General features: G+C 29.2%; 2 protein-coding genes and 1 non-coding gene across 4 annotated transcripts in view; 2 read left to right on the top strand and 1 right to left on the bottom strand.

Moving 5' to 3' along the window:
- LOC123293181 (sodium/potassium-transporting ATPase subunit beta-2-like) overlaps positions 1 to 766 on the bottom strand; it is a 56,085-nt gene extending 55,319 nt beyond the window's left edge. The window contains exon 1 of the mRNA XM_044873954.1: positions 493 to 766. Within this exon, the coding sequence (XP_044729889.1) occupies positions 493 to 619 (127 nt within the window). The 5' untranslated portion in view covers positions 620 to 766. The remainder of the gene's footprint in view (positions 1 to 492) is intronic.
- A 727-nt stretch (positions 767 to 1,493) lies between these two features.
- Trnat-ugu lies at positions 1,494 to 1,566 on the top strand. The gene has a single exon. It is a non-coding gene; the product is annotated as a tRNA-Thr (tRNA).
- A 562-nt stretch (positions 1,567 to 2,128) lies between these two features.
- Positions 2,129 to 19,104, top strand: LOC123302744 (cullin-3). 2 transcript variants are annotated; one of them, XM_044885830.1, is made up of 10 exons: positions 2,129 to 2,491; positions 3,192 to 3,575; positions 7,593 to 7,976; positions 9,842 to 10,390; positions 13,684 to 13,791; positions 15,509 to 15,814; positions 16,489 to 16,721; positions 17,422 to 17,560; positions 18,455 to 18,628; positions 18,987 to 19,104. In XM_044885830.1, exons 1-9 carry the CDS (start codon positions 2,384 to 2,386, stop codon positions 18,605 to 18,607), a joined length of 2,364 nt encoding a protein of 787 aa, XP_044741765.1. In that variant the 5' UTR covers positions 2,129 to 2,383; the 3' UTR covers positions 18,608 to 18,628; positions 18,987 to 19,104. The 2 variants fall into 2 exon arrangements, with proteins under 2 accessions (XP_044741765.1, XP_044741756.1); XM_044885821.1 differs by lacking the exon at positions 18,987 to 19,104 and having other exon boundaries at positions 18,455 to 18,730.
- The last annotated feature ends 1,936 nt before the right edge of the window (positions 19,105 to 21,040 follow it).

Below are 21,040 nucleotides of genomic sequence, written 5' to 3'. Positions count from 1 at the left end.
TATTTTGAGATTTTCAAAATCAATTTTAGATTAAATGTATAGTTTTTGTTACCAGACCATTATTACATAAGAATTTCTAATTATTTTTTATGTATAATTGATATTTTAAAATATAATTTTTGTAGGACGTTATTGTCACTCAGTAAACATTGTGTACTTAAAAAGTTAAATTAATTTTTTTTAAGTTAGAAAACTAATAAAATTAATTTTCGAACTGATTATGTCATCATGTAGAAAATGATTAAATTCTAGTATAAGTAGGTAAAATATGAATATTTCGAAAAGGTCAAAAGATATAATAAATAATTATATCTATATGAATAGATAATATATCGATCGCTTAACACATAATAGCGAATTAAAAATCAGTGTCAAATTAATAAATAAACAGCAATTGATTTTAAATAGAACATATAAAAAATAATTAGAAATTTTTAATATATCATAATGTAAAGATTTAAAATTAAAGAAAATATATTATTGAGTACTTACCCCAACTTCCAGCAGTTCGACCAAGAAATTGGGACGTTTCACCATTCCATAAAAATGTTACGAATCCTTCCCATTTTCCAAGTTTTGGTGGTGGTGCATAATATTGGTCAGCTTTCTTATCTGCCATGATGTTACTCTTCAAATTAAAATAATATCCTTATGCTTCTTAGTACGCGGATGAATGATGTCCAAAAGCAGACGCGACAAGAAGAAAGGGTGTTGGTGCTACGATGTGAAACATCCAGCACTCTGAAGACGGAGCTGGATGCGCGTGCGGTTCGACGCTACCGCGCGACGCTGACGTCCCGGGGATCGCGGAGGGGATATATATGTCAGTTATGCGATTGCGCCACACTGCAACAACGATATTATACAACCATATATACTGAATTTTTGTTCCCTACACTTTTTAAATGCCCTTCGTGTGCTTTTATGTTTTACAGGAAATAATCGTAGGTATGTGAGCTATACTATACCTATGGTATACAATTTAGATATACGGAATGAAATTTTATATCTACACCAGATGATTCATTTATATTTTACATAATAAGTAAATTCATTTCAACTAGGTATATCTAATTTCTTTTTTTGAACTAAACTAGTAAAAATGTTTTCAGATTCATTGCTGCTTATATTGTAAAATCTACCAGCATTCAAATATAGCTCATAAACTAAATCATTTATATCTCAACTCTCAACATACAAAATATTGTTATTTCATTATATAAATTATTAATTTAAATGAGCCGCAAAAAATGTTTGTCTGCGCGTGTACTGCCATCTATTGAAGTTTCACTGAACCAGTACTAAGCTTTACCAATAGAAATCTGCATAGGCGTATGAGAGAAATGTATTATTGATGTTAAACTATGGTAAGATTTAAATTTCAGTAGCTTATAGAAACAATATTATTTATAATTCTATACAATAATATTATTTCAGTTTAATTAATTTTAATTTGATTATTTGTACACATAATTTTTGCAATTGCAGCACAAGCCTCCATAGCTCAGGGGTTAGAGCACTGGTCTTGTAAACCAGGGGTCGAGAGTTCAAATCTCTCTGGGGGCAGTAGAGGGCTTTTTATTAGTGAAATTTTTAACATATTTTCATTAGTCACAAGTTAATTATAACAAATTAAGTAGTTTTCAAGGATGTAGAAGGTCAAAATAGTAATTATTCCTGAATAATTTAGAATGTATATATGAATATTATTATCAATTTTAATAAAAAAAATTGATAAGAACAGCAGTTTTTTATAAAATATTAAATAATTTGGCATTAAAAAACCCTTTTTTCTAATTAGAAATAAATAATAAAATATAATTTTAATTTTAGGGAGAAACCTGCGCATTAGTTTTGTAATTTGGCCAACTTGGTCATAAATAAATATTTGTTTGACATTATAGTCACTAAACGATGATATCAAATTTGATTTAAAAATTGTCAAAGATGTAAGAAATGTGATCGTAATATATATTTATTATTCACTCGTTTCTTTTTACTTGTCGATACTACAAAATTAAAGTTATTTGAAATATTTCATCTACATAAAAAATACGTACAAGTATACACCAAGTGTTAGTGACTTTTCATTTTAAACAAAGAATTGTGTTGGGGACATCTTTTCAGAGAAGTGTTTAAGAGCAGTTAATTTTTTTTATAAGGTGATGTGTTATTAAATTTGCTATGCAGAATTATCTAATAATTTGACAAGTTTTTTATTTGATTATTTAAAATAAAGTCGCATATTGTTATGGCGACATAAAGACATATAAAATAGTGGAAATGATAATTCTAATATTTGATTACTAGTGACAGATTGAGTGTGTTTAGTTGAGATATTTGTGTTTTCATATTTCATTTCGAGTCAGCTTGTTATTAGTTAATGAATGTGAAAGTTAACGAAAGGAAACAGTATTCTGCTGGCACGATGATGAAAAATACTAGTTCAATTAATAAAAAGGAAGGCAAGATGAGAATCCGGGCTTTTCCGGTAAGAATATTCATTAAATTCCCATCATTTTACCTATATAACGTAATAAATCCTTAATCGATTGTTCAACAAGGTTAAATTTATATTTAATAAACATTTGACAATCGTCATAATTTATTATTATTTTTCAATAAATAATCAATTTTACTATTATTCATTATCGAATTTAATATTATTATTCAATCGTACTTACACTTCTCCATTAAACAAGTTTTAATTCGACTAAATATTTTGTCTTATTCTTTGGGTCAAAAAAACTGTTACATCAAAATACTGTTGTATCTTGATCGAAATTATAAATAATTATTTTATAATCAAAAAATATCAGCTATTTTTTTGTTTTATTTTTTTGGCTTGAAACTAAATTTTCAGTTTTTTATTTTCTGTTTTTTACCTTTTTTTTCTATATATTATATTTATTCGAAGTTATGTAAAAATTCAATCAACGATTAATTAACTTTGGATTACTTAAATTTTGAGTAAAATATTTTGCAATGATTTTTGACATTGACAGTACGTGATAAATATTCTGATGAGTGGACGCGACTCTATGTTCAACGCGTGGGGATGGGGGCCACCAGGGGATTTATCCATTCGGAGTCAATTAATGACACCCGTAAGAAAGGCATAATACCCTATTTCTATTTCACACAAAGTATTAAATAATTATGTTTACATTTTGATTTATTAATGTTTCTAGATTACCATGGATGAAAAGTACGTCGAAAGTATTTGGAACCTCTTGAAGAATGCAATTCAAGAGATACAAAAAAAGAACAACAGTGGATTAAGTTTTGAAGAATTATACAGAAATGCATATACAATGGTATTGCATAAACATGGCGAAAGGTTATATTCAGGGTTAAAAGAAGTGGTTACTCATCATTTAGAATCAAAAGTGCGAGAAGATGTTCTACGCTCATTACACAATAATTTTTTGTTAATATTAAATCAAGCGTGGAACGATCATCAAACTAGTATGGTTATGATTAGAGATATTCTCATGTATATGGATAGAGTTTATGTTCAACAAAACGACGTTGATAATGTTTACAATCTGGGATTAATCATTTTTCGAGATCAAGTATTATTTTTTCTTTTACTTTTAATATATGCTCTGAGATAATTACGAGCAATAAAATCGACTCTTAGTATTTATAAATTTTAAAATAAGGATGCAAATAACTTAAGTAAGATTAATATACGTGCTAAATAAAATTATCAATTTCATATTAACTTTCTTCTGATTCTATTCAATGGTCATTTTTGTGAGTTCGATCAATGGACAGCAAGAATTTTTTCTAACGTTGAAAGATACCTTTACTTGAATCCAATTTTTAACTTAATAACGTAGGCTACAAAAAACTGAATTCACCAATTTCATATGTAAATGTAAGAAGCATAGCTGAAATTTTTTAATTTTGAAAGACAATAAAAATACTTATGTCGTAGCAATTAAGAATGAAATAGAAAATTTAAAATGAATATTCCTGTATTATCATTAATAATAATTATACAAATTCAATCCTTAGTAAAGTTATATAAAATTTGAGTCGATTTTTTTGCCTCTAAATGTATTTTTTAGAAATAATTGGTTTCATTCCTTACATGTCTATAATATAAAATATGATAATTCTACAACCAATATGAGTCTACATCGAATGTCCGTTTCAAAAGTTCAAAAGTTTTTATCGGATATCTTTTCAATTTTTGTATCGGATACACCATTAAAGAAATATGGTTTTGTTATATAACGTTTGTAATTTTGACAATTTTTCGATTATTAGTGAAATTTAAATTTGTATAAGATGTAGAAAATAAATTAATATACAGTTTATTTGCTAAGAACATTTTTTTCTCTAATGTTTATAATACAGTAACCTTGTCGTTTGAAAGTACGGGGTAGTCTGCATCAAATCCGATTTTTTACTTTACAGACTTGTTTATGATGTTGGTCTAATGAATAATCCAAGTTTGTGACCTCGAGCGCTGAATACAACTTTGTCAAAAATTGAAAAGTTCTAGATTGAAGAACTAAATTTTTGATATATTCTTTTTGGAACGTTTTTAAAGTAGACTAAATTTGCTACAATATGAGACGAGAGTGGACTCTGTAGACCCAATACTTTCCGAGATAAAGCCTTTCAAAATTTATCGACGTAACTTTATACATCAGAGCGAACATCAAATCCGGTAGCTTTGATTTTTAGCAGACTTGTTTAAGATGTTGTTCCAATGAATAATCCAAGTTTGTGACCAAACGCAACTTTTCAAAATCGAAAAAAACCCGGATTATTCATTGGGACAACATCTTAAACAAGTCTGCTAAAAATCAGAACTATTGGATTTGACGTTGGCTCTGATGTATTAACTTACGTCGATAAATTTTGAAAAGCCTTATCTCGGAAAGTGTAAAGTCTACAGAGTCCATTCTCGTCTCATATTGTAGCAAATTTAATCTACTTTAAAAACTTTCTGAAAAGAATTTATCAAAAAACAAGGCCTTTAGGGTTATTATCGCCAAAATTCAAAATTTTCACGGATTTTTCGAATTTTTACAAAGTTTTGTTCGTCGTTCGAGGTTACAAACTTTGATTATTCATTGGAATAACAGCATAAACAAGCCGGCGAAAAATCGGAATTGCCGGATTTGATGCAGACTGTAATGTATAAAGTTACTGTAATATTACGGATATATTAAATTTTGAAATAAAAAATTTGTAGATCATTGAATATTAAGTAAGAGTAAAAACTTTTAGGAGGAAAGTAAATTTTATATTCTTCAACTTTGCTTATTTTGATTTTTAAAAAAATTCATCCGTTTAAGAGCTACGAGGCCACAGGCATGCAGATAGACACACGCATACACATAGCGGTCAAACTTATAACACCTACTTTTGCGCCGGGGGTTAAAAATAGAAAGAAACGAAAATATTACACTAAAATTCAAGTGTTATTGCCTTCCCTTAAAAAAAATTCATTGGATTTGACACAAACTCCGTGCTTCTACTTTACTACTATACATTCAGGGTGTCGCCGCACAACTGGATACATATAACTTAAGAGCATATTCTTTGAAAAATTTTAAGTCGAAAGTACCTTTAATACTTTTTCCAAAACCCAATAGTTAAGGAGCTATGTGAACTATTATGTCCCCAAAGATGATAGAAAGGAGATATGGGCGCTATTAATTTAGCCAATAAAGACATTGTTGAATAAAGTAAGTTCTTTTTGTACGGGACGAACCTATGTCCATCTAGTCACGGTACATCCTGTATAATAACGAGAAGTAACAATTTTAACGGGAAAGCTTATTTTGTAATTATATTTACAACAATATATATAAGTATTTGAATCGAGTTTTGACTATAAGGAATCGTCCAGCGAAACAAGCGCGTAATACATTTGTTGAATTTTAAATGAATATTTATTAAAATTATAAAATTAAAATAATCAGGGAAAAATATGTCAAATTATTCTTTAAAATTGGAAATTTTCAACTATGATTCTTGTTCCCACCCATAACAAAGGTTTTATATATTTTACAATTTTAATATTTTATTATAATAGTATTTCAAGTAAGCATCTGCATGATAATTACGGGATTAGTAGTAAGAAATTTAGTATCGAGTATGTGAAATTTTGTAACTTCATTTCTATTTCTTTGAATTATCCTGTTTTTATATCCTACATATGAAATATATCCGAGTATTTTAATTTTAGTCCCAAGTTTGTAAAGTTTAAAAATATTGATACTACAAAAAAAATTTGATATAGGTATTCATAAAATCACCTAATTAGTCCATTTCCGTTTGTCCGTTAGCACGATTACTCAAAAACGAAAAGTTATCGAGTAAATATCTTTATATTCCCAGAAGGGTCCAAATTAGGGCATAAATTTCAATTCATTTTATTTTCATTTTAAACTCATCCAATAATATTAAAGAAGTCAAAGGGGTAATTTGGGGAAACATTTTTTAGTTTGAAAATTCATTTCAAAATATTTAGATTCTAAAAAGCGAAGAAAATTTTTCGGGGTAAAAATATCCTACTTGAATGAATATTCCTTTTTGTTTTTTAAACGTATCTTATTTACAAAAATAATAACGAGCATTGATATTCAATACTGCCTATATAGGGTATTTCAACAATTAACTCAGTCTTTTTATACCATGCATATATGTAATATGCAAGGTATACTAAGTTTAGTCCCAAGTTTGTAACGCTTAAAAATATTAATGCTATGAACAAAATTTTGGTATAGGTGTTTATAAAATCACCAGTCCAATCATTAGTCCATTTTCGGTTGTCTGTCCGTCTGCCTGCCAACACGATAACTCAAAAACGAAAAAAGATATCAAGCTGAAATTTTTACAGCGTACTCAGGACGTAAAAAGTAAAACCAAGTTCGTGAACCCAAATGAGCCAAAAAAAGGACAATTGGGTCCTGACCTGTGGGTCCGTAGAACCCATCTTGTAAACCGTTAGAGATAGAACAAAAGTTTAAATGTAAAAAATCTTCCTTATCAAAAAATAAACAACTTTTGCTTGTTTATCCTCTTCACATTTATTTTTCTCCAATTGTAAATTTGATATTTAGAAATTCTTTTTTCTTTTAGAAATTTATGTACGTTCCGACCAAAAAAAATTTGTTTTTTATCTTGGAAACTTGAATCTAAATTTTTGAAAAAATTGCACGGTATAAGACATCACTCAAAGTTTACTCGAAAACCTTAGCAAAAAAATTTTTTTTACAGTTAATGGGGGGAAGGGGGACGTATTTTATTAAGTTGAGTAACTCTTTTTTTCAAAGAAGTCATGTGTCATATAAATTAAAAAGCTCTTAATGAGTAACACAAATATATATTGATAATTTTAAAATAAATTACTTAGAAAATAACGCGACATTCGACCATGGAGTTCGCTGTGTTCCCTTAAAGAATGAAATAAAAAAGTGATACACTATACTTTTCTCTCATTCGCTTGTGATAATGATTCATTTAGTGAATCATTGATTCATTTGGATATCCAACCTTTACCATACTTATCCCCTCTATAAACTGCAATATACAAAAAACAAAATTTTTAATATTTGTTTTAGGTTGTCCGTTATGGCTGCATTCGAGATCATCTTCGGGACACATTATTAGCAACAGTAATGCGAGAACGTCGTGGTGAAGTTGTTGATCGTATTGCTATTAAAAATGCTTGTCAAATGTTAATGGTGTTGGGCATAAATTCACGTTCAGTATATGAAGAGGATTTTGAAAGACCATTTCTACAACAGTCCGCTGAATTTTATAAAATGGAAAGTCAAAAATTCTTAGCTGAAAATAGTGCCTCCGTATATATTAAAAAAGTAGAGGCACGTATTAGTGAAGAGGCTGAAAGAGCCAAACATTATTTGGATGACAGCACTGAACCACGTATAGTAGATGTTGTTGAACAAGAATTAATTAAAAAACACATGAAAACAATTGTAGATGTAAGTAATTTTTTATTAACTTCAATTATTCATAATTTAATTATGATATAAATGGAACCTCGAAAAACATATGTAGCAATACAAGTAACCCTATCTTTCGTTGGATCGACATAAAAATTTGTATAATTTATCTTTGTTACTCAAATCAAAACTTTCCAGAGACATTTTTGCTTGAGAAACTTGGCCATCGAATGGGGAGCCATCTATTAAAATTAATCCGAAGCTATTTACAAAATTGAAATAGATCATTTTCTAAACTAAATATTTGTCATTTTAATAATTTTTGTTTTAAATTTAGCAAAATTTTGATACAGAACAGATTATATTTACATTAAAATAAGCTGAGCTTCAACAATTCATTTTGCGATTTGCGTTGTAATTCATTTTTATGATTTTTCTAACCTTGATTTTCACTTGATTCCTCGTAGACTCGCATTAAACTATTCGTCAAGTATTGCTATTCCATAGTTTTTAATTAAATAACAAAATAAAACGCAATTTCAGAAAATTTAATTTTTAAAAACCCTTTCTAGGTCATAAAATAACATACAGATCTAGGATAACAACGGTTATCCTTCACCTTATTAGAAGACACAGATCTCTTAAATTCTTTTAAACACAAAGTGCGTAACTCTTTTAGACTCTTTTTTTATGTAGAAAATACTATTTCAAATTTCGATTAATTGTACAAAGATAGAGCCTGTTTTATAATAGAATAATTCAACTGTTACCTTCTAAAGAATAACACAAAGCTTTAAATCATTTGAATGCACTTTGGGCAACCTCAATAATATTACAGTAATCCTAGCCGAAATTCTGTATTGTAGTTAATTAAACACATTTTCATTTGCTTAAAATTCACTTTATTTTAAAATATTTTATTTATGTACATTTCGACTTGTTAGTCATCGTCAGAACAATGAATGATTTTTTCTGAAGATGACTAACAAGTCGAAATGTACATAAATAAAATATTTTGATTAAAAATTTTAAAATAAAGTGGATAAACTCACAAACTTAAAATTTAAAAAGCTATATAGTAAATGGCATTTTTGGGGGAAAGCCCTACTTTTTGGTTACGGTTAGGGTGGTCAAAGATAAGTTTAAATTTGAAAAGGCGGGATGCTACCCCTTGGGGGAAGGCTACCATCTTGGTGTAAAGGGATAAATTTGTTTTATTGCAATAACTGCTACACTATTGATTTTAACGAAAAAGATAATTTTTGTAGAGAATAAAATAATCTACAAAGAAGGTCCTATACATTTTTTTCGTAAGTCACATATTAACAATCTACTCAACTAAAGTTATTGCAAAATTTGAGACAAATAATACCGTTCATTAATTATATAAGTATAATTTTGACGATTTTTAACCCCTCGCTTCTTCACGTAAACATACATAAGATTTCTCGAATCAATCTCGTTTTAATGATTTCATTCTTTAGCACAGAGACTATAGCTCGCGATGTACAATGTGCATAGAATATTTTTAATATTAAATTTCAACTCTCAACGTAATTATTATGTAAGAATGGGTTTAAACATCCTCTCTCTACATAAGAACACGAATAGATTTATTAAACCTAATCCCCTCCTCAAATGTTTACGTAATTAATGAATGATCCCTTAAGCATAACTATAATAATAATAATGCAATAATAGTGAAGTGTAAGTAAAGTGGTAGCTTTACTTCCGTAAGTCGTAAAACCGCGAAATTTTGTGATTTTCCAATGTCTTGTCTGTAGCTCCAAGTTTGAATTTTATCTCAAATACATTCTATACAAAGTCGGCAAAAATTTCTATAAATTAGTTACATTTTACGAGTTTTGTCATAAGTGATTCATTTTTTTATAAATTCTTTACAGATGGAAAATTCTGGAGTGGTTCATATGTTAAGAAACCAGAAGACTGAAGACCTTGCGTGCATGTATAAATTATTTGGACGCGTTGCTGATGGTTTACGTACAATATCTGATTGTGTCAGTAATTATTTACGTGAGCAAGGTAAAGCATTAGTGCAAGAAGAAGAAAATCAATCATCAACCAATGCAATCACTTTTGTGCAATCATTATTGGATTTAAAAGATCGTTTTGATCATTTCTTACATAATTCATTCAATAATGATAAAATATTTAAACAAATGATAGCATCCGATTTCGAACACTTCTTGAATTTGAATCCGAAGAGTCCAGAATATTTATCATTATTTATTGATGATAAATTAAAGAAAGGTGTCAAAGGAATGACTGAAGCTGAGATTGAAGTGGTGTTAGATAAAACAATGGTACTGTTTAGATTCTTACAAGAAAAAGATGTGTTCGAACGATACTATAAACAGCATTTAGCTAAACGATTATTACTTAACAAAAGTGTTAGTGATGATTCTGAAAAGAACATGATATCGAAGTTAAAAGTAAGTATTTATTATGTATTTTTATTTTACCCCTTTAAGTGTTTATTATTCTGTTTAATAGTTTTCCGAACTTAAAACAATATTTTTCCAAAAATTTAAAAAAAGAGATAAACAAAAATGGAATTGAATAAAGATTGGTAAGAGTTTAGACATATTGAAACAATTTTAATTTAAATAAGATTGTTAAGGCTGAAAAAGGAATTCATTCAAAAAGATAAAATATGAAATATATTATTTATTTGTGATCAAAAAAAAGATTTTGAAATTTACCCTATTCAAAAGCTAGTTTCTCATATGCTCCAATTAATTATGATTTTTGGGTATACGTTATTTTATACTCAGCTAATTCAATAAATAAATATATATTTGTTAATTAAATCCATAATACATTTTTCCAGACGAACAATTGTTTTTTGAGTGAACGTTTCCCGTCGGTATAACAACAAATTATTTTGAAAAACGTGTTTTATTAAATATCTCTGAAATAAATGAGTTACAGTATTTGTAAAGGCTTCTAGATCGTGGGACAGAAAAGGTGCTTTGTTAAATGATTGGTATCATACTTGAAACTTCCTGAGTGGCTTCATTTTGGCAAGTTTACCAAACTTCTCTCTATGACTTTTTTCGAAAGTGCTGTGTTTTCAAATGAGCATGATAATGTCATATTTAAGCTACCGGTCAGACCAAACGCAGCAGGGAATTTGTCAAACACTATGACCACTTGATAACATTAATAATTATTAAGCAATAAAATATTTTGCCCGACAAAAATACTGCACGGGTGAGCTTGTCTACCACCTCGAACATGCCGTACTTAAGCATTTTTGTTTTTGAATACATACATGGTTCACTTTTGCTGAATTGTTTAATAATAATTAATGTTATCAAGTGGTCATAGTGGTCGACAAATTCTATGTCGCATCGATAGCTTAAATATGACGTTATCATGCTCATTTGAAAACGCAGCACTTTTGATAAAAAGTAGCAGAGAGAAGTTTGGTAGACTCGCCAAAAGAAAGCTACTCACGAATTTTCAAGCATGTATTTATCATTTAACAAAGCACCCTTTCTGATCGATTCAATCTTGTATAAAACGAGATAAATATGATGTATAGCCAATCGATTAATGAATTAAATTGATTAAATTCTAGCAAAAAAAGGAAGCGCGATTTGAAGATTGGGTTAGAGAAAAGAAAATTAACCGGGAGTAATTTCTGCTACGAGCCGGCAAAATCAAATTTTATTTTGACCTATGTTAAATAAAAGGTTGTCCACCCTTGCCGTAGATTGAAGCGCTCAGTATATCTTATATAATAACCAATATTCCTAAAAGTTAACAAATTAAAAGCTCTACAAAATAGCAAATTATTAAAGTTTTTTTGTATACTCAATGTCAAAAAAAAAATGCTCGTTTTAAAACATTCTAAGTGTTACTATTATAACATAACATATGATGAGTACGCTTAGAATGTTTTAACTGTGGCATTTCTTATGACAGTGAGTATACCTACGTCTAAAGTTTGCTTTAGTTTTTTGACACTTTACAGCTTGGTAAATTTTATTTTACATATGTGAAAAAGATACCATATGGTATATTGGGTGGTAAATTTTGTTTAAAATCCTCATAATTATTTCCTTAAGTAAACGTGTAAAACTTGACTGAATCTTGATAAAAAATATTAAAAACAGGAAGCGTGGGATAATAATTCTGAGACGCGTCAACTGGATGATATGGTAACTAATTCACTACTGGTTATTGAAATGAACGATGACGTATTTGACGACGTCGATGAACAATTTTATATATCCCCAGGCTATTAGACATTCCCATACTCCTTGACCTGTTGTGTGTTCCTCATCTATTCTTAGACCTGCAAAATTCTCATGCTACATGTAAGCTTCCTTATTGCGCCCATTTTATTTGAGGACATACATTAATTTAACAATTATACTTTAACATCCACATGCGCGCTTAATTAATAAGGATTGAGTAATATATTTTAAATTGTGATAAAAAATCACACCTGATAAATCAGGTTTCTATTACCTTGTCATTAATCAATTCAATTTGGTTAAAGTAAATCATGTTATTACACCGCCTTTGAATATCAGAATACTTATATAATTATATTATGTCTAAAATTTTATGTGTTTTTGGCTAAACTTGACGCTCTTTTTTGTGCTTGCTATTTCGTAAATTGGTATCTCTGATAAAGGACAAAATCTGGGAAATTCCAACATAAATTAACTTCAGCTTTCTTTCGGTGTAATCAAAATGATTATTTTTGTTATTAAGAATATTTTCCATCAATCCTTGTGCCAATTAAAATTTTTATTTTAAGATGTGGCAAAGATCAGTATAAACAGTATAAATATGAACGGAGAACAATTGTAAATATTTCTAACAGTGACTTACAGAAAAAATTTCAGAGGCCTGTTTTATATGTTCTCTTTTGTAGAAAATTTTCTTTAAAAAAATCTCATTAAACCAAAAAGTTGTGACGAATAATCACTTCTCAGCGTCAAAAATATCTTACTAGACTTTAAATAATAATTGAAGTATTTTTAAACTCTCAATGTTTAAATTTATATTTCAATTGCATAAGAAATGGAATAAGACAAGTAAAATTTAACAAATGCGTTTTATTTTTTATAGACCTCTTCAAACTGAACAGATTTTTTTAAACATAACTAAGAAAGTTCTCCATTAAACAAACAAAAATGAAAATTAGTTCATCCGTATAGGAGCTACGTTGCCACAAACAGACACACGCATACATAGCGGATAGCGGTCAAACTTATAACACATCTCTCTTTGCGTCGAGGGTTTAAAATAGGCTTAAAAACATCAGGCTACTGATTTCTTTGTTTCTTTAACAGAGCAATCTAATTTGGCATATCTCTCATAGTTTAAATCCTTGTGAAAGAACGAAGAAATTCGAATGATTTTTCTCCAAAACGATTGTGTTTCGAAAAAAATAATTTTTATAGGAAATGATTTCCAAATCTTTTCTATAAAAGTAACTGTTAGAAAGATATTCACGCAAAACAAGGCACCTTATATTTGTAATATTATGTGATTAAATATAAAATTAATTTTTTGTTGACATAAATCCAAGGATAATTTTTCTGCAATCCGTATTAATTTTATATGCACCTGTGTATTGTAGGAATTGAGCTTGCTTTTTTGAGAATTTTGTGGGCTAAGAAATTGTTATTAATGTATGTCTTTACCAAAATAAGAAAATGTATTTTGTGTCCTAAGTAAACAGAGTATTTACTACTTTTTTCAGACGGAATGTGGCTGCCAATTTACGTCCAAACTAGAGGGAATGTTTAAAGATATGACTGTATCTAACACAATTATGGAAGAATTTAAGGAGCATATATTAACATCTGGAGTAAGAATTGAAATATATCTTAAATAAAAAATTATAATAGCTTTATTCTCACCAAAATTTGGTTACACAACTAAAAAGTATTAATATCATCGTATTTTTGCGATTTCTAAACCATTTTTCCTAAACTGATGAATTTAAAAAAATTACAGAGTACTGCAAAATGGTGACATAGAACCACCATTTTGAAAAGAAACGATTATTTGAATACACCTATCGCCGAATAAAAGATTTAAATATCCATCCTATGGTTAGAAAATTGATATTTAAAATCATAAAATAGTACGCATTGAGTTAGTGAACAACAAAAGGGGAAATTATTTGCCCACAGACGATTTTATATTTACTAATCGACTACAAAACATAACTGATGTCCAAAAACTAATAAACAAAAGTCAAATGGTAGATAGAGGATGGAATTGTAGGGCCAAAAGTCTTTTGGCTCGTTAACAAGTTGGCTTTGTTAGGGCTTTGAATGATACCATTTTTGCATTTAAATATTAACCAAGCGAAAAAATGATAAATTGTAGTCAAGATTATTTTCTGTACTTTATAAAAGTTTCATTTTTCTTAATATTATTAATCGAGATTTTCTTAAAAATAAAAATTATATTAACGCAGTTTTAACTAGTTAACACAACAAAATGCAACTTTTCCTATGCTCTCCAGGTTAATTATCCAAACTTTAATTATATTGAACTCGAGTTACGGTCAATTGCATTCAAATTTTTTTGGTTAATGTATTATTATATTCCTAATAAGTATACACAAATTTACAATTTTCTGTCGATATGCCCATAGCAAGACAACAACCTTAATTGAATCCGATAAATGTTATCGAATATCCTTCCCTATCAAATAACCATTAAAGAGAGAGAAAAATTTTAATAAATAAATTGTAATTTTTATTCATGCATACATTAAAAAAAAAAAAACTTCCTATATAGTATTTTTTGTAACTCAAAATGTATTATCTTAATTTTAGTATGTTGATCCGGGAATTGTATGATAAAACCCATGCGAAGTAGTTTCAATGAGACCTTCATATATAGGTCGATACTCAAAGGTATCGACATATCTGCCTCTACGACTGCTGTTTATTATCGTAGCCCCAATCAGGAGGCTTGACAGATAAAAACCACCAAAATTGAAATGATTCTGAGAAGGCTGTTTCAATATTAATTCTTCTCGAAATATAGACAAATAAATAGCCACATAGTTTTCTGCTCCTTTGCAGCAAATTTTGTTAACCTACCTTTAGTGGAAATACCTTTACTTAAATGGGAAATATACGTCTCTAAAATTTATCGATAAGTTCTGATATTTACGAAGTTTAATGGGCGAATTTTTGTGGAAAGCGGTATATTGGTCTTTCACTACCTGTCTGTCCATTTTTCACGATGCAGCTGTATCGAAGAAGCATCCCCAGAATTATTTCAATTTCAGGGGTTTATATATACTCCCCGATTTCAGTTACGAGATTGAATTTTAAGCAAAATACAAATAGAACGCTTTCTCTGACTGGTATTAAAATTTCGCACAGCCCTCTAGCACGGATTTTTCCCGAACATCACCTGAAACATTTATTTTTATGATAGGAGTGCATTACGATCACTCCTAGGCAAATTAATTTTATCATACTAGTTGTCTAAATTTTGGTATAAAGCTGTTATAAAATTGAAAATAAACAATTTTTTTTATATTCCTGTCTCTATCATAGACTCATTTACATGGCGTTGATCTAAGTGTTCGTGTATTAACAACTGGATTTTGGCCAACGCAGAGTGCAACCCCAAAATGTAGTATTCCAACAGCACCTAGGAATGCTTTTGAGGCGTTTAGACGATTTTATTTAGCTAAGCACAGTGGCCGACAGTTAACATTACAACCACAATTAGGGAGTGCCGATTTAAATGCAGTATTCTTTGGACCGCGACGAGAAGAAAGTGAAGGTAAAGATGGAGCTAGTTCTTCCACTAGCGTAATATCATCAAGATCTCAAGGACCCCGTAAACATATTATTCAGGTAATAAAAATATCTCAATAGATGATGATATCTTCTATTAAATTATTTAATTTGTAGTTAATCTTTACTTCTGTTTTGCCCAGTAAGTTTAAAAATGGAAACTTTTCTAAAATATAATTGCTGACATATATTTTTTAACAGTTTTACCTCTCTATTTGTCCTAAAGTATCAAGATATTTAATAACTTGAGGACGATGCCAAAGAAAATATGTCAGTAGAACTTCTTGAGCTTAGAATTTTTTCTTAGAGCTTGGAACAGCTTTTTTGTTGATTACGTATGTTTACAAAAAAATTATTTGTCCAAGAAACTTCTGAGGTGTCTTAAAAGCTTGTAATCGCTTTTCGAAACATAGTAGCCTAAAAAGCAAACGCCTGATTACTCTCAATCATCATTTTCATACATGCAATTAAGCATAAAATGTTTACTGATTACTCTATTGCAGGTACTAAGGCAGGAAGTCTTACCATACGATCCAAATTTGGCTCTTAGTATAAAAGATAATAAACAATTTTTTAGCTCATTTCAGAATGTCAATGTTTGCCTAAATCAACAAACGTTTAACAAAAACCTGCACTTGGCGCTAAATATCCTAACGACCTATTCGACCTATTTAGTTGATCCATGCCACAAATTAAATATATTAAACAAACATATTAATTTTATTTTAATTTAGGTTTCAACTTATCAAATGTGCGTTTTAATGTTATTCAATAATCGAGAGCGTCTCACATATGAAGAAATACAAAATGAAACCGACATACCTGAACGAGATTTAATTCGAGCTTTACAATCACTAGCAATGGGTAAAGCAACACAACGTGTTCTCATAAAACAGCCACGAACAAAAGAAATTGAACCGTCTCATCTTTTTAGCGTTAATGATTCATTTACTTCTAAGTTGCATAGGTTTGTTATGATCACAGAATTATTTGCGTATATTAGAACTAGACCAACTGAATTGCATTTTGTTAAGGAAAAAATTAGTTGCCGGATCGGACCCGTTTTTATGTGTGGGACATTATATGCATAACTCAGGAAGCATACTTAAAACAGCTGAATTTAGCCGGAAAGGGGTGCGCCGGGGGTGGAAAGGGGTAAAAAATGGTTTTTAGCGATTTGTGGCTAAAGTATTTATTTTAGAGAAAAAAGTTAAATTAGAAAGTTATTGGTTATAAAAAAATCTATAACTTTTGTATTTACCTATTGTTTTTACATAACCTCAAATTTAACGAGTAAAATGTAAAAAACTAATTTTTTTGTTTTTAGCTTCTCTTTTTTAAAAAAAAAATCGGAAATTTTTAAATTTTCAGGAAACGTTGGTTATAGATTTTTTTTTATAACCAATAACTTTCTAATTTAACTTTTTTCTCTAAAATAAATACTTTAGCCACAAATCGCTAAAAACCATTTGTTACCCCTTTTCACCCCCGGCGCACCCTTTTCCGGCTAAATTCAGCTGTTTTAAGTATGCTTCCTGAGTTATACATACATATAATGTCCTATACAAAAAAACAGGTCCGATCCTGCAACTAATTTTTTCCAAGTTTAACTAATATCAGAAGTATTTAGATTGGTGTAAACTAGCTATTCAATATCTTTATTTTAGGGTAAAAATACAAACAGTGGCTGCCAAAGGCGAATCCGAGCCAGAGCGACGTGAAACTAGGAACAAAGTTGATGAGGATCGTAAACATGAAATAGAAGCAGCTATTGTAAGGATTATGAAAGCTCGTAAACGAATGTCTGTAAGTATCGTATTTTTTAGCAATACATCATAGTTCCTGTGATTTCTTAATAGGTTCCAAGAAATTACTAAACGACACCAAACTTTCAGTTAAAAATTTCTATTGGAATTTCCGTTTTCTTATTTAATTCATGGCAGTATTGGGAAATAACAAAATCTTTTTATACATATAAAAAGATTGACTGAAAGTGATCTAAATGATTGTATTTTCCAATTTTTATTAGTTCTACCACATCTGGTTCGTTTATTCTAGACCCGTAGACATTACAAACCAAGCTTTCGTATTCTTTACGAAAGACAGGAGAGAGCATCACTTTCATAGAAGGAATTTTTTCAAAAGCCCCTCTTACCCAAGCCCTCGATTTCTAGGAATGGACACGACTAGCTTACTTTAATTGAAGGCTTGCAGCAGGCTAAGTTGTGCATAACCACAATTAAGATCATTTAACTGTGCTTGGTTAAAACTAACCAGAATTAATTGAGAAATATATAAGACTTTCGACAGGATATTGTCGGTTGAACTACCATTTTCACAACCTGATTTCAAATGAAGTGGGTGTGTGTGGAGGGGGTGAAATCTTTACTCTTGTTATTTGTAGCTGCGCAGGCCTACAATTATAGAGTATTAGAATTCTTTAGTCATTATAGAATATTTGGATTCGAAACATTGGATCTATCCGTACTGCGCCCCATCTGTAAAGTTTCTACCTTGCCAATGACCTTGACAGAATATTCTAGTTTCATTTGCTTTGTAACAGCATTTTCTCATCTTTACCCCTAGACCTCAGTGTTAACAACTCTTCTATTAAAGTATTCCTCTTATTGTTTATTATTACGATTATCATACTGATGTAAACTAAATATTACTAGTAATGCAATTTTCATTATTTTTTAGCATAACATACTCGTAGCAGAAGTTACTGAATTATTAAAAAGTCGATTCCTACCATCACCTGTGATTATTAAAAAACGAATAGAAGGGTTAATTGAGCGCGAGTACCTGGCGCGCACTCCAGAAGATCGTAAAGTGTACACATACGTCGCCTGAATGTCAATCATCATCTTTTGGGTTTGTAAATTCTGCTCAGACATTCTGGGAAATCAATTGTTGAGAATAAAAAAAATCCATTTCAGGATATTGGAATTCAAAAATCAATTAATTATAAAAATTAATAATTTGATTAAAAAAAAAAAAAAACTTTTAATTAACTTTTTTGAAAAAATTGTCTAAAGTTTTGATTTAAAAAAAAAAATTACAAAAATTTTACATTACCAGCCTATTCCATTATCCTTAATACACAAAAAAAAAAAAAAAAACACTGTATTGTTGACTTAATTAATATTTGTAATGTGCTCTATTATAAAATAATAAAAAAGAAATGTATTATTTTATTTAAAATCAATATAAATTCGGTTTTCTTTTTTAGTTAAACGATGGTGTTGTATCTTTAATTTATTCATTGGCTGTTCAAAATAATACCTAAATACAAATAAAACATATTTGACCATTTAATCATAAATAAAATGCTGAAAAAAATACTGGAAATACATAACTAAAAAATAATATATAATGTTAAAATAACCAGACAATTAATTCGAAATATTTTGTCTAAAAAGAAATAATTGAAATGTATAATCAGAATTGCATTTTTTTTAATTTTTCATTTTCTCATCTTAAAATGACTGATCCTCTAAAGTTGAAATATTATACGTAATAAATTTTCAATCTTAGTAGGTTTATAATTTATCTTCGAAATAATTATTATGAATAAACTATTTGTTAAAATTATTAATAGAATTGAACTAAAAATATATTTAGTATATAATTTTGATTTATTTTTTATTTTATTTTTGAAGTTCGAAATAGAAATTAAAGAAAGGAGAATAATAGAAAAAAGTCTAAGGATTATCATTGTATTATGTCATGTAAGTTAGTGATGCTTGCTATGTCTTAACTAGATGTTATTGCTTTAAATAGATGTCTATCTAAGTGAGTATAAATAATTTTTTGATAACGCAAATTATTATCGAAAAATACATTTAAGTTAAATAATGGCCGTGTAAGTTCCGTAGAAATATTCGACAATCCTGCTAAGGAAGACAAACGATATTAATTGGAACCTTTTTACAGGTCACTTTATAGGCATAGAATGTTATACAGACGTAATGTGTCGCCATAATTATGATTATTAATTACGCAAGTTTATTAACTACTAACTACTTCCAGTCCTAATTTATACGGAAAATTTACTACTACTAACCTACCATTACTTATTAAGTTTATAATACGAAAAAAAAAGACTAACTACTACCTACTAAGTTTATACAAAAAAAACGCACCATATTTATAAGAAAAACACACAGCACGATAAAATAAACAGCATTATTCCAGTAAACGAGGCTTTAACTTCTAAATTCTTTCCTATAGCTCCAATTGACCTGAAAATTTGGGATTAAGCTTTGTTCACCATCTAGATCAAAAGTTATATGGTGCTTTTGCCCAGGTGGTGGTAACAACCCCTTCTAAGAGATGGAAAAATGTATGTTGTAAATAGCAACGGAAATCGACAAAGTGATGAAATCTATGCAAAAAGTGTCATTTAAGTATATTTCGAAAAGTCAACACTTACCGAGTTATTAGCGGTTAAAATTCAGAATATTTTTTCCAGCACAAAAACTGATGTTTTTTGTAAATTTTAAAAAAACAGTTTCGAAGTACTTTAAAAAGTGTATAAAATACTTTTTTCAAAAAACGTAAAATTTTTCAGTTATTTAACGTTAAATACTCGGCAAGTATTGACTTTTCGAAATATAATTAAATGGCACTCTTTGCATTCTCTATCAATTTCCGTTACCATTTTTTGGTTGCCAAAGCATCACTAGGAACAATATAACTTTTGATCTAGAGGCTGAACAAAGTTAATCCCAAATTTTCATCAAAACCGGAGCTATAGGTCAAAAATTAGAGATTTCGTTTTTTCTTCTCATCTTATTGGAGTACATCACTATTAAAAAATTACAAGTGCAGTACCTCTACTATTAAAAACCAGAGGGAGTCAGTTTATTGGACGTATCGGTTTATTGAAGTGCCGGATTAGTGAGTTTGTACTGTATCAGCAACGCAGGAGAGCAACTTAAACGAAAGGAATCAGTTGTCAAAACTCAAAATCACGCTTCAAACACAATAATAAAAAATTTTTACAAAGTAAATAAATATCTCAACGCATTCCATAATCTTTTTATTCGATGAAAATGATCAGCTGGATCACCATATAAAAGCTTCATTTTTTTACTACCGCGCCAAGATCTTAAAAATATTCTCGGATGGGAAATTCACGTCTCATACAAAGATTTCAAGTATGAGGTGTAAATTTCAATCTAAAAACTTTGTTTTTATGGAATTTAAGAACTTATGTCCACTTTTACCACTAGCGCTTACATAGAGCTGGATTGGATTAATGATATTCTAACTATCGTAAAG

The sequence above is a fragment of the Chrysoperla carnea genome, chromosome 1 (genome assembly GCF_905475395.1).
Source record: "Chrysoperla carnea chromosome 1, inChrCarn1.1, whole genome shotgun sequence".
Taxonomy (NCBI): Eukaryota; Metazoa; Arthropoda; class Insecta; order Neuroptera; family Chrysopidae; genus Chrysoperla; species Chrysoperla carnea.
The sequence above is the reverse complement of the archived record's forward strand: the minus strand, read 5'-3'. Positions and strand labels throughout refer to the sequence as shown.